Below are 14,245 nucleotides of genomic sequence, written 5' to 3'. Positions count from 1 at the left end.
TGGGCAACAAGGTAGAACCGACAACCTTTTGTAAGCTCATGTGAATAATTCATCACCTGAAGTGAGGATGTGAAGTTTCAAACCAGCATTGGTGATGGGCAAGTGATCTGAAGTTAGCAACCTTAACAATCCCTTGATGTGTGACCATAGTAACTGTTATGGACATACCCTATCAAACTTTGACCTTTAAGCACAACTTTGTCCATTGAGATGCAAGCCTGGATTGTTAGAGCAACACATCAATGTGCTGTGGGGAACATAAATGTTGTACCAAGTCAGGTAAAAATCTCTAGATGGATGATGGAGTAGCTAACTGGATAATTACAAGAAAGACCATATTAATCTTTAACTGCCAAGAGTTACCTTGATTTTTAAGCTATGAGCCTGAGTCTTAAAGAAACTAACCCATACATTTAAGGTGAAAAATAATCTCTCTCAAAAATCCATAAAAAGTGAGTACTCTGAAAGTGACTAGTGGTACAAATTTATTGACATAAGATTTTTGCAAGATATTCTTATAAATAACCAAAAATACTGTGCAGTTGCAACACTTTTGAAATAATGCAGAAAAATTTACATTCTTCTACCAACATCTAACTTTTATTGCCACCTGCTTTATCATTTTTCAGTGTCATATAATAATTATTATACATTCTATGTCAAACTTGGCAGAAATGAACATGTAGAAAAATTTCACACTGGAAACTGTGGGCGAGTAGCTTTAAATATATGCAACACGTTTTGTTGTTACCAGGAATAATTTTAGCCAGACATATTAAAATCCCTTAAATAGGTTACTGATTGACCTCAAAGTGTGACATTCAAGTTATAAGACTGAGCATTGCACAAGACATCTGTGCAAAGTAGTATCAAAATCCCTTCCTTATGAAGTTGATAGATGGACAGATAGATGTGCAGACATTTAAGTCTATTTCTTCATGGCCCTTCTTTGATAAAAATTGGGGAAAAAAAAAAATATTACTACAATCAAATGAAAAGTAGAATACAGAAGAAAATGCTTACTTGTTTTAAAACATCTGTTGCATCAGCTTCCATAATCAATGATGTTCTCTAAAGTCTGAAATATAGTAAAATATTTACAGGGTAAGTAGATGCTTTATGTATGGCAAAAACTGTAATAAAAATCAATTTATCAACTGTCATCAGGTTTGTGACCTGATCATAATTCAATAACTGTTAATTGGAAGTCTCACTGCACAGCACTTGTGTTTTCCTAAAAGAATTTTTTTGAAGTAAAATTTTTATTGGCAATAAAAACAAACCCTTCATTTATACATTGGTTGTAATAGTCTTAAATTGTAATGAACTTGCAATAAAGAAGTCAAAAAAATTACCCTTTCTAAAAATTTTGACCCTGATATTTTATTGAATTTTTTTCTATAGATTAGAATGCATGAATTCACTTTTTCCATGTCATCTAACATACTAATCACTAACAAGAAACGAAATTCCATGAAAACCAGGTTTTCAAACTTTCCATCACGCCAACAGGTCATGTTTAAACAAGAGCACCGCCCTGCGGGTGCTGACGCTCATCTGATTTTTTTTTTATAATATAAATATTGTCCTACCGATGATTTTCTAAGTCTAAAAAGGGCCATCACTCTTGCAAAAAGCAGGAGAGAGTTATGTTCCTTGATGTACAGTGTCCATTTATGATGGTGAAAAACTGTTGCAAGTTTTAAAGCAATAGCTTTGATAGTTTATGAGAAAAGTTGACTTAAACATAATATTCAACCAAGAAAATGATTTTTCTAAGTCCAAAAGGGGCAATAATTATTGCAAACAGCAGGATGGAGTTATGTTGCTTGCTGTACAGGGTCAGCTTATGATGGTGAACAAGAGTTGCAAGTTTTAAAGCAATAGCTTTGATAGTTTAAGAGAAAAAGTTGACCTAAACATAAAACTTAACAAAGAAATCTGATATTTTCTAAGTCCAAAAGGGGCCATAAATCTTGCAAAAAGCGGGATGGAGTTATGTTTCTTGCTGTACAGGGTCAGCTTATGATGGTGAATGAGTGTTGCAACTTTTAAAGGAATAGCTTTGATAGTTTAGGATAAAAGCTGACCTAAACATAAAACTTAACCAAGAAAACTGATTTTCTAAGTCCAAAAGGGGCAATAATTCTTGCAAAAAGCAAGATGGAGTTATGTTTCTTGATGTACAGGGTCTGCTTATGATGGTGAACAAGTATTCCAAGTTTCAAAGCAAAAGCTTTGATAGTTTAGGAGAAAAGTTGACCTAAACATAAAACTTAACCAAGAAATCTGATATTTTCTAAGTACAAAAGGGGCCATAAATCTTGCAAAAAGCAAGATGGAGTTATGTTTCTTGCTATACAGGGTCAGCTTATGATGGTGAACAAGTATTCCAAGTTTCAAAGCAATAGCTTTGATAGTTTAGGAGAAAAGCTGACCTAAACATAAAACTTAACCAGGCAACGCCGACGCCGACGCCGACAACCGCTCAAGTGATGACAATAACTCATCATTTTTTTTCAAAAAATCAGATGAGCTAAAAATGGTCATGTTCTATTATACATATCTGACTGCATCCAATTATGCCATTCAGAAGTACAGGTATAAGGAAAGTACATGTGTCATTGCCCTATAAAATTTATGTTCTTTGATAAAAGCTAACTAAACAAAAAGTTTTCTGACAACAGGTGTACCCAAACTAAAGATACTGAGTATAAACCATTTTTCTATTTTTAATAACAGTGACCCAAAATACAGCCCAAAGCCAGTTCTTATATTTAAAGTTAAAAACTCGAAAACAGCTTTTTGATGACACCATTTTTCTATTTTTTACTTACCCAATGGCATTTAAATGACCTTTTCATCACAAAAAAAATTTAAAGAAAAAAAAACTGGGATATCAGTGGAATTTAGATAGATACCCTTCCATTCCACAGCACAAAAATCTATTTTTTATTTCAACTATAACCCCATTTTTCTATTTTTAGTTACATTGACTTTGACCCTAAATATATTACTATTTTAAACATTTGTGTTTCATGAGAAACCTTTCACGCTGAGAAAAAAAATCTATTTTTAGTTACTGTGACCTTGATCTTGACCCAATGGCACTGAAATGACCTTTTTATCACAAAAAATAAAAGAAAAAAGAAATTTGGATCTAAGTGGGATTTGAACTGACACCCTTCCGTTTCACAGAACAAAAAAGTAGCTTTTGGCCTAATGCTCTTAACCACTGCGACCGTGGAATTTTCTAAGTGTGAAGATTAATTGAGTTATGCTGACCTTGAACTTGACCCCAATGACCCCATTATGGCCATATACAATCTTTACCTTGGGTTTTTTTTCTATACGCTACCTATAGGCCAAGTTTAATTTCAATACATCAATGCAAACTAAAGTATTAAGCGGAAACTGTTTTTTCTATTTTTAGCAACAGTGACCTTGACCTTGAACCTAGTGACCTCATAATATTATGCAATCCCAAACTACGTCTCTATGCAAGCTACCATATACCAAATTTCATTTGAAATGGTCACTCCTAACACATATCAATTATTGAGCGGAAATCAAAAGTTGATGCTGCCCGCCCACCCAGACGACATTTGGCGATCTAATTACCAGATTTTTTTACCACCTCGTTAATAATACTGTGATTCCTGTGCAAAAAGTGGGGACGTGTCCATTTCATGATAACTGATGAAATAGCTATTCATTTTGCTTTAACAATTATTTCTTTCATCTTAAATACTAGTATGTATATGGTAAAATACCGTAGCTCAGTCCACCAGTAAGAAATCATCAAATTGTTTAGTGTGAGCTCGAATCCTAATCAAGATTTTTTCAGATCATTTTTGTTCTTTCCTATCTGTTTTCCTTCCTGTTCCCATATCTTTTGTTTCTTTCTTTAATGACTTGTATTTGCATATACCATAATATTCATTTATTCATGCCCTCTCCCAATAACTTAGATCATGGGTGAATACTAGCACTATGATAGTGCTTAAACTGTTGCAGCCAGCTCATTAAAAATTGGCACCCACTATTTGTAAAGTGTAAAGCTCCCTGGGAAAAAACAATAATAGACATATTATTTGGCTTTTAAAGAGCACAAGAAATGCTTCTAGTTGCCATAACAGAAAATTTAACGACTTTAATAAGTTAACAAGTGTTACAGTAATGAATAAGCAAAAGCATGGGGGAAACACTGCATTTTTTATTCTGAAAATTAGCATTGTGTATGTTTAAAATTAATTACTATTCCCTCTTTCCACCCCCCCCCCACCCAACCAACACACACTCCCTGCCCCCATTATTCATACAACAACAACCCTGATGATACAAAATGTATGTATATTTCAGTATTTTTGTTGATCTTTTAATATTATATTTAATTTTTGTTGTTTTGTGTTTTCTTATGTACAATACTATCAATTATCTGAAATAAAAAAGGAATCCCCTCCCCCATCTTCCTCTTTTCTTAGAAATATTTGGACAATAATCTAGCAATAAATTCATAACAGCCTAAACTATCACTTAACTAATTTTGACATCTTACCTCACCAGAAGCACACATCCGGGTATATTTATATCATTCCTTACACTCAATCTGAAATGACTTTTCCACATAATTAATTTCCTAATTTTAAATACAAAGAAGTCCAAAGGCCGATGATTTGCCCCTTAGGCTATGGGAAGGACAAAAGTCATTAAAAAGTACAAAAAGCATCAAAATCCAAAAAGTTCAGCAACATCCACCATCACCTGTTTATAATTTGGTCTGTCATTCAAGCAGAAAGATGTAACCATACAAGTTGTACATATTTAACCAAACCTTTTCAATGATATTTCAAGCATAACTTTTAATATTCAAGTATTTTTGTAAAGAGCACTGAGTTAGCTTTAATGTTCAGCAAGTCAGACTGACTATCTCCCCTTTTCAAAGACTTGTGTTCTTCATAGACAAGCTGCTGTTAGGGTGTACCAGCAGTATGAATTAAATATGTATTAATATGGAGATCACTGGCTGTTTACACATTTTTTTATATACCCTGTATGCCCTTTGATGTTCTTAATTAATAAAAAAAAAAAGCATTACCGGTATGTCACTTAAATACACACATAATAAATAATAATTATTTTAAAGAGCTTTAAAGCAGCATATGCCTCCAGATTTGGCTAAAAAATAATCATTCTTTCAAATTGAAGTTTGGTCTATTAGAACATTAGAATATGAATTTTTGTTTCTAAAATATTTTAAAAGTTCCAAATCAAGAAAAAAAGATGACCACATTGGGAATCGAACCCCGGACCGCCGCGGCAATAAAGACATTTTCCCATCGTCGTAACCAATAGCGCTATAGCTGAAGTAGTGAATAATGACTTAAAAATATAGATATTTATAATCGAGACAGTTTACATGGAGTAAAAGCGTGACAAACGCTCGATTTTCACTGTAAAAAGTAGTAAAACAGCAAATTCTCATGTGTTTCCGTACCATAAAGTTTGTCAGTAATTAAGTTTTAAAGCCTTCTTATTTTAGAATTATAGCATTTATTTCAAGATATCTAAAAAAAAAAATTATTTTTTGTTGTCGAACTATCTGGAGGCATGCTGCTTTAAGGTACTTCCGCCATCTTGAATTTAGAGTGACCTTCATTTGAGGTGTGAAAATATTGTGAACAAAAGCTTTCAAATGCAGCTGTTCCAGAGTACAAAAACAGCTCAGTTTGCAAGACCTGAACTCAAAGTAGCTGTATAAAAAGTAAAACTAAAATTCGGAAATAAACAAAGAAGATATTTTATCTGTATTTTTCCAAATTTTTGGTTAGATTTATAAATCCTTTCAAAATACTTTATTAAAAATTCATGAATGGCAAAAGTTAGTTCAAAGTTTCAATTAGTGCATAGGAGAATTGTCTTACTGAATAGAACTAAACTTAGTACAAAATCTGTTTTCAAATCTGACCACCTCATGTATTAAAACGAAAATAAATCTGTACATATTGCTATTTTCAGCATACATAAAAGTAGTGCAATGTGCGGACAATGATTTTTCTATGTATGGTGTACCAAACTGCCTAAAATTGTAAGCGTAGTCTCAGACTTAATGTGAACAAGATTTGGCAACGATCCAAAATTCTTTTCAAGGATTGTGCAAGTGTAAGAAAGGTTTAATTTATTATTGTGGAATTTATATACTTACGCGCTGCTTATCTCACGGAAAATTTGGTGGAAATGGAATTTTCGGCACTTCCTGCAGTAACTACAGAAATTACTTAACGTAACTTTCTCACACATGTATATTTATAAATTATAAAAACAGTCGAAATATTTGCTTTATCACGAAATATGCAAATATTTTTAGACAATCTTGAAACATTTGGCCACAGTATTTCCGCATACTGGTCGGGAACAAGTTCGATGTGTATAGTGATTTCATGCGTCGTAAACTAACCAATTTTGATCTTTCGACTTTTTATACAATTTGAGAATTTATACAGCATGTAATAAATCGCAGAAAAAATGTACAGCCAAATATGTTAGGAGGTAATATACATTGTAATTTATATACAGTTGTAGATAACTACGAAACATTTTACAAAATGCAATCGATTGAACTTTACATTAGTGATTACTGCGGTGTTGACAGCGGAAGCAGCGGTCCAGCACTTAGACTGTCTACGAAACCAAGGATAACGAGTTCTTTATCTGAAAATTACAAATATTGGGATCAGTGTTCAGTATACACCTGAAAATAATATACTTGCTATTTGCCGAGTGCACACTTGTTTTCTATCGTCGTTAATATAAAGTAGACTAGTAGATATTCGTACACATGCATAATCTCATAAACACTTCTTTAATGTATGTTCTCTGAAATTAACAAATAACTGGCTCAACTGAGACACCATACTTTAAAGTAAATTCAGTTTATTCACCACGAGGTTCAAAATGCACGGGAGTCTCATGCTAGTACATGCCTTTAATTTCACATGGTTGAAGTGTAAACAAATAGTTAAATTTGCTTCGTTTTATTTCTCACGGAAAAGATCGGACTGTTTTTTATATTGGAATAATTTATAGAACATATATGCATTTAAAGTTGAAAGTTGATTGTTTTCTACAGGACGTAAAAGTGAAACAAGTAAGCACTTTTACTTTTTCAGCAATGTTCCTCAGGTGAACTTTGACATTGTTTACGAAGAGATATCAGTTTGTGTCATCTTGAAATGCGTTGTTCGGCTGAAACGTAATAGTTCCCGGAAAGTTCTAAAATGGTTTATTTTGGTGATTTTTGTTTTATTTATAAATTCAACACAATGTGCAATATTTCTAGTTTTTGAAAATGATTGAAATTCAACTTTATTTTAGAAAAAGTTCCGATCTTTCATTTATATTTTGCCAGCGTATGCTTACAAATTTTAAGTGAAACGGCTTTCTTGTCCAAGAGAGGTGTGTAAAGCGAAAAACTATCATTACACATTGTGTTTATTCTTTAAATGTGAAGGATCGGTAACAGATTAAGGAGATCGGACAGTGAAAAACTATACTAAATGGATATCTCTAGCCGTGAATAAGGAGACATACGTATTTCAGTAAGGAAATCTGAGGTAAAAGAACAATCATATATTTTATTCCTTGAAATAAACATGGCGGCGAAATATTTTAGAAAAATTGTGCACGTGTTTTGCGAATTAGAATGTTTAACGACATTTTCTTGAAAAAGTAACGCTCGTGTGCACTATTTTGGCATTTCTTTGATTTGAAAATAAATATTTTATAGCAATTTAGGTTGCATACGATACCAAAATTTTGCACCAAAAATGTTCATTCATTTTCTTCCAAAGCACTGTGGAGATAGGGTTCAGCGTAGCTTTCATGCTCGCAAGCTTACCTACAGATATATCTTTTCAACTTTTATCATATATATTTTATGTCCTTGCATTTCGAAAGCTGTTTCGAGGATTCTGATTTTTCACATAAATTTCTAATTTCAATTTGCGGAAGTACCTTAACATCTTTTACAGGTGACTGCTGTGAAAACACTGTTGTTAATTCAAAACAAAAATAACAAATAACAAGAAGGAAGTCTAAATTGTACAACACCTGCCTTACCCAATAATACTGTCGAGTCAAAAAACAAGGAGAATAATAATATAAGATTCTTTCACTGGTTGTATCTGGGCTCGAGGGTAACTGTTTAGGCGATAATGAGGATACTGAGTTACCATGTAAACTGTTACCTGAGAGCCGGATAATTCCCATCTGCACCTACAGCCAGTGATAGAATCTTTTTCTTGCATACCATATTCAAGAAATAATAACAGAAATAAAATCAAATGAACGACTTTCTTTTTAGAACTATTTCTTATAGCAGCATATTTAAACAACGCACAGGAAACCAATGTCCATAAACAGGAAAGATGTCATGACGTTTCAAAGACAAATAACAATGTTTAGTTCTGGTTTTGTTTTATCAGTAACTGTTGCAGTGTAACTTTAGGAATGTTTGATAAAATAACGTTTTTTGAATCGAGAAATATAGAGATAGAGTGAAAGTGCATCTTGTGTCATATGATGTGGGTGATGATGCTGAACAACTATTTTAAGTTTAAATCAAATCCATTCAGTAATAACAGAGGTAGAGTGAAAGTGCACCAAAACTTTAACCTGAAATTCTAAGTAAAAGGGGGAATCATTCATGAAAAAATGGTGCCAGAGTTATGCACCTTGTGTCATATGATGTGGGTGATGATGTTGAACAACTATTTTAAGTTTGAATCAAATCCATTCAGTAATAACAGAGATAGAGTGAAAGTGCATCAAAACTTTAACCTGAAAAATCTAAGTGAAAAGGGGGGATAATTCATGAAATATTGGTGCCAGAGTTATGACCCTTATGTCAGATGATGTGGATGATGATGAGGAATAAGTATTTCAAGTTTGAATCAAATCCATCAAGTAATTACAGAGATAACTTGAAAAAAGAGAAAGTGTAAAAAAACTTTAACCAAGGTGGGGACGCGGAAAGACGCCGACGCCGGGTCGAGTAGGATAGCTCTCCTTATACTTCGTATAGTCGAGCTAAAAATGGGGCATAATCATGAAATAATCAGACACGAAAGTTCCAACAATGTGAGCATGTTGATACATAGCAAGTTACTTTTTGATCTGTATGAAAACTAGGGAGGGAATGGAGTACTTAACCTTCACCCTGCTAAATTTCTAAAATGGACTTGTCCATCATTCAATTTGGGCAATACCATTTATTGTTCAAAGGGGTATTCACTGGAAACTCACTGACAGTCAAACAGTACAGACCATGATCAGCCTGCAAAGTGACCCTCCGGGCATTGTTTTATTAAAGGTGGGCACATGGGTAGAACCATCAACTTTCAGCTGGAACACTTCCTCACATGAAGAGTTCTACGGTGAGGTGCAAGTGATCTGAAGTCAGCGACCTTAACTACACAGCCGTGGAGGCACCCCAAGTTACTTGAATATACATCCATGCACAGATAAGTTAAACTACTCAGCCATGGAAGCACCCTAAGTGACCTGAATATACATTCATGCAGACCTGACAAGGAAAATGACTAGTCTGACCTCTAAGGGTCTAAGAGTAGGGGTCTGGTTCTTTTGTGCCAAACATCATCTTGTTACAGTTGTCACTTGTGCCAAGTTATTTTGAAATCCCACTATGCATGCAAAGTTACTGACTGGATACCATTTTACATGCACGTGTCATGGTATAGGACTTGAACCTTAAAACGGGGAGAAATACATGTAAGTGGCCGGGTAGCTCATGATATTCCGAGGCCGCGTGTTCGAGTCCCAGTCTGGTTGCACATTTTTCTCATCATAAAGTACCTGCTGAAATTCGAGGAAGAATTTCAAAATGGTGGGGAAATATGTCACAGTATAGGACTTGAATGTTAAAACGGGGAGATTTAAACTAAAAATTTAACACTAGAGTTCAGGGCCTCAAGAACTTTGCATACACACAGTTAATGGTCTACATGTACATATACTACACCAACAAGATTTATAGAGGCCTATGCAAGCAATTAAGCACCTGTCCTCATCTTCATTTTTCAAGCTTCCACTATCTAACAACAAGAAGAGAAATCATATGACTATTTAAGGATGAACAAATTGCAACACTGCTAGACTTCAGCAAAGCCTTCAATGACATTCACAGGATCACCTGGCGACCAAGCTTCAGCATTACAGTTAGTCTTACTAATTTGATGCGATCCTAGGAAATATTAAGTTATTTTTCTTATGGGCAATATCTCCACTCGCGTCTAACACTCAAAATACCAAAATAGTGGAGGAAATTTCCAATGAAATTTTCATTGCTGCTGATCTGGGGGATTTAAATGCTGATTTTGTTGCAAATACGAGATAAATTCAAATAAAACTTACAAGTATAAAAAGGGGATTCAATTCCTCAATAATTTATGTAAAAATTGTCAAAAAATTTCCAAAAATACGAATTTTCTGGTGATTTAAACCTATGTATGTACAGTACCAGATCAACGTTTACATGTCTACACGCTATTATGCGCAAGCGTTAAAACCAGTAACTTTACATAAGGGTGTACTCTGATTTATCCTCCATTAGTTTGGTCCTTCAAAGTTTTGACATTTACATTTCCAGTCACAAACATAAAACAAGAGGGCCATGATGGCCCTATATCGCTCACTTGAGTACCATAATGATTGCTCTTAATGATAAGATCAAGTTTTGAAATAGATCACATAGGCATACACATTAAATATCATCAGGATAAATATTTTCTTGTAACAGTCCCTTTCGACCTATGGGTCACGTACCAGTCAGGGCCAATCTCTATACCAAGTTTGAGGGTCCTAGGCTCAAATGCTGCATTTTTGTACTAGCATGACTATTCCTTACCCTGGAAGACTTAAATAACATTTAAAACCAATCTCATTTGATGCTGCTGAGGTATTTTCATTTACATAAAATAAAGGGAGGTAATTTGTCATAAATTCAGTCAAAAGTTATCTACCCTGATTGTCCGAGTCCATCTGATGGCATAAATGACATTTCAAATCAGTATCTTCATTGGTTACTGAGATACACCTAGTTTAATTTGAAACAAAGGGAGGTAATTTGACATAATATCAGTCCATAGTTATCTACCCTGATTGTCTCAGTCCAACTAATGACAATAACGAAATTTCAAATAAATATTTATTGAGATAAATCCATTTTTATTAAAATCAGGGGAGGTAATAATGCATTGGTATATGCATGTAGAAGATACAGAGTACAAGCCTTTTACAACAATATATTAGAAAAGTAAGTAAAAGTAGAATTTTCTTACCATGGAAGACATAAATAACGTCTCATACCAATCTCATTAGAAGCTGCTAGGTATATTCATTTATATAAAAAATAAAGGCCTGGTGGGTAATTTGTCATAAATTCAGTCAATATGTATCTTCACTGATTGTCCAAGTCCATCTGATGGCATAAATGAAATTTCAGATCAGTATCTTCATTAGTTACGGAGATATACCCATTTTAATTTGAAATAAAAGGAGGTAATTTGAAATAATATCAGTCCATAGTTATCTACCCTGATTGTCTGAGTCCAACTAATGACAATAATGAAATTTCAAATGAGTCCTATAAGTACTTACTGATATAAATCAATTTTGATTAAAATCAGGGGAGGTAATCAGATATAAAATAACTCCAGAACCTATGATTGGATCTGACAGATTCATCATGGAATCCAAGATTTATTGTTGTTGAAGATATTTTGCAAGTTTGTATCAAATCAAACCATAAATGAAGTCTCTATATGGCTGCAAAAGCCAAAATAGCAAATTTTGGACCTTTAAGGGGCCATAACTCTGGAACCCATGATGGGATCTGGCCAGTTTTCGAAAGGAATCGAGATATTATGCCAATACAAGTTGTGTGCAAGTTTGATTAAAGTTGATTGCAAAATGTTGTCTCTATCGTGTTCAAAAGCAAAAATAGCAAATTCTGGCCCTTTAAGGGGCCATAACTCTGAAACCCATGATGGGATCTTGCCAGTTTTCGAAAGGAAACGAGATATTATGCCAATACAAGTTGTGTGCAAGTTTGAATTAAGTGGATTGCTAAATGTGGTCTCTATTGTGTTCACAAGACAAAAATAGCAAATTTTGGTCCATTAAAAGGCCATAACTCTTGAACCCATGATTGGATCTGGCCAGTTTTTGAAAAGAACCGAGATATTATGCCAATACAAGTTGTGTGCAAGTTTTATTAAAGTTGATTGCAAAATGTGGCCTCTATCATGTTCACAAGCCAAAAACGGCAAATTTTGGCCCTTTAAGGGGCCATAACTCTGGAACCCATGATGGGATCAGGCCAGTTTTCGTAAGAAACCGAGATATTATGCCAATACAAGTTGTGTGCAAGTTTGATTAAAGTTGATAGCAAAATGTTGTCTCTATCATGTTCACAAGCCAAAAATTGCAAATTTTGGCCCTTTAACTCTGGAACCCATGACAGGATCTGGCCAGTTTTCGAAAGGAACCGAGATATTATGCCCATACAAGTTGAGTGCAAGTTTGATTAAAATCAAATACAAAATGTGGTCTCTACCATGTTCACAAGGAAATTCTGGACAGACGACGGACGAAGGGTGATCACAAAAGCTCACCCTGTCACTATGTGACAGGTGAGCTAACAATCTAAATGTTAAATTTTTTTGACTACACTACAGGTAAACAGGCAACCTCCTTAGTCCTACAGAGCTTCCTATCACACTGAAACCACAAATGCCTGTTGTCTGTTATGCCTATGGGGCTTGGCCTAGCGAGGTTGGTATTAATTGACCTAGACATTTTTGCTAGAAAAAGAAAAAATAAGTTTCACAGCTATATGCCTTTAAATGATAGCCATATGTACTTGCATGCAAAACTTTAACCAAGGTGTGACGCTGACGCCGACACTGATGCAGAGGCCAGGGCGAGTAGAAGCGCTAGATCTATTCTTCAAATAGTCCAGCTAAAAATTCACAGCAACTTGTTTGTGGTATATCTAACTTGCACATGAACATCAAATGAACATCCCGCGACATGCTTATACAGCTCTGCCCAATATCAATGGCATGATAAAAGGTGAGACAGTACTGGAAGATAGATAGACATAATCATTCATGACAAGTGTTTGCAGCAAACTGTAAGCTTTAAAATAACAAATCTGAGTACTCTTGAGGGCAACAATACATAAATTCGTAATAAAAGTTTATGATAATAATACTCTGGATCACTTGTTCACAGAAATTTACAAAAGCAAAATAAATGAGTTGAAGTGAAAACATCAGAAAAGAAACAACTTGACAAATTATTTCTATCAACAAGTAAGAAGATGTGTGTCAATACTTTATATATTATTTTTATATACTTTATATATTATTTTATCATACCAAAATCCAAAACTGACATGTCCAAATTTCATCCACTTTCGTTTTGCTCATCCCTACACGTGTAATGGAACATCCCTATCTCATGAAATAGACTATTCCTAATGCGGAAGTGAAAACGTGGGTGTGTTCACAACTTGAGCAGCATTGCAAGAGGAAAGAACAACTTTGACCCTGAAAAGGTATGTCATACGTTGCTCTCTTACTATCTTAAAAGATTTTTGTTTCATAATATGAATGACATATATGCCGTTTCTCATATTTTCTGCAAATAGCAAAATTATTAATAATAATGACAACAGTTTACCCGGTGACGCAGTAAATATCTCGAAGTAAATATATCCTACCGGCAAATGTTATGTACAGGCTGAACACCACTAAATCCAGCTGTTCTTTATTTCATATAAAATCCACTCACTTCATAACGGTGTTTCGACATTTTCTAGCATATCAGATTTTCAGACACTTATATTCCCATAAAGAACTAGATCGCTACTTTAGAAAAACAAAAAGAAAAGGGGGTGTTTACTTTTATATAAGAAAACTACAGTTCGTTAAATACAACCCGCTGAATTTACTACTTTTCGCTTCTTTCAATTTCTCTTTTTGTGACATTAAATTCTTACGCCGCCATTTTTATCTAGCATGCGATAGGAACATGCCGATTTCATTAGAATGCAAAGTGATACATACTGAAACGCGGTAGGGTAAAAGTAAGCACGTTGCTGCCGAGAAAATGCACTAGGAAAGGAAAAAAGATTAGTACTATTTATATTTGGACTACTTGT

General features: G+C 34.2%; 2 protein-coding genes across 8 annotated transcripts in view; one reads left to right on the top strand and one right to left on the bottom strand.

Moving 5' to 3' along the window:
* Nucleotides 1–13,546, bottom strand: part of LOC123528669 (muscle M-line assembly protein unc-89-like) — a 76,378-nt gene extending 62,832 nt beyond the window's left edge. For 5 of the 7 annotated variants that reach the window (XM_053522185.1, XM_053522189.1, XM_053522188.1 and 2 more), the window contains exons 1-2: nucleotides 13,461–13,546; nucleotides 1,024–1,078 (exon numbers count right to left, since the gene is read on the bottom strand). In XM_053522185.1, coding sequence (XP_053378160.1) covers nucleotides 1,024–1,056 — 33 coding nt within the window. In that variant the 5' untranslated portion in view covers nucleotides 1,057–1,078; nucleotides 13,461–13,546. Of the gene's footprint in view, nucleotides 1–1,023; nucleotides 1,079–4,558; nucleotides 4,783–6,626; nucleotides 6,712–13,460 lie in introns of those variants that run through there. The other 2 variants (XM_053522187.1, XM_053522186.1) reach the window with 2 other exon arrangements.
* The window catches only part of LOC123528670 (gelsolin-like protein 2), a 40,140-nt gene continuing 39,396 nt past the window's right edge, over nucleotides 13,502–14,245 (top strand). Inside the window, exon 1 of the mRNA XM_045308568.2 lies at nucleotides 13,502–13,639. The gene's annotated coding sequence lies outside the window, so the exon portion shown is untranslated. The remainder of the gene's footprint in view (nucleotides 13,640–14,245) is intronic.

Source organism: Mercenaria mercenaria, chromosome 13 (genome assembly GCF_021730395.1).
Source record: "Mercenaria mercenaria strain notata chromosome 13, MADL_Memer_1, whole genome shotgun sequence".
Taxonomy (NCBI): domain Eukaryota; kingdom Metazoa; phylum Mollusca; class Bivalvia; order Venerida; family Veneridae; genus Mercenaria; species Mercenaria mercenaria.
The sequence above is the reverse complement of the archived record's forward strand: the minus strand, read 5'-3'. Positions and strand labels throughout refer to the sequence as shown.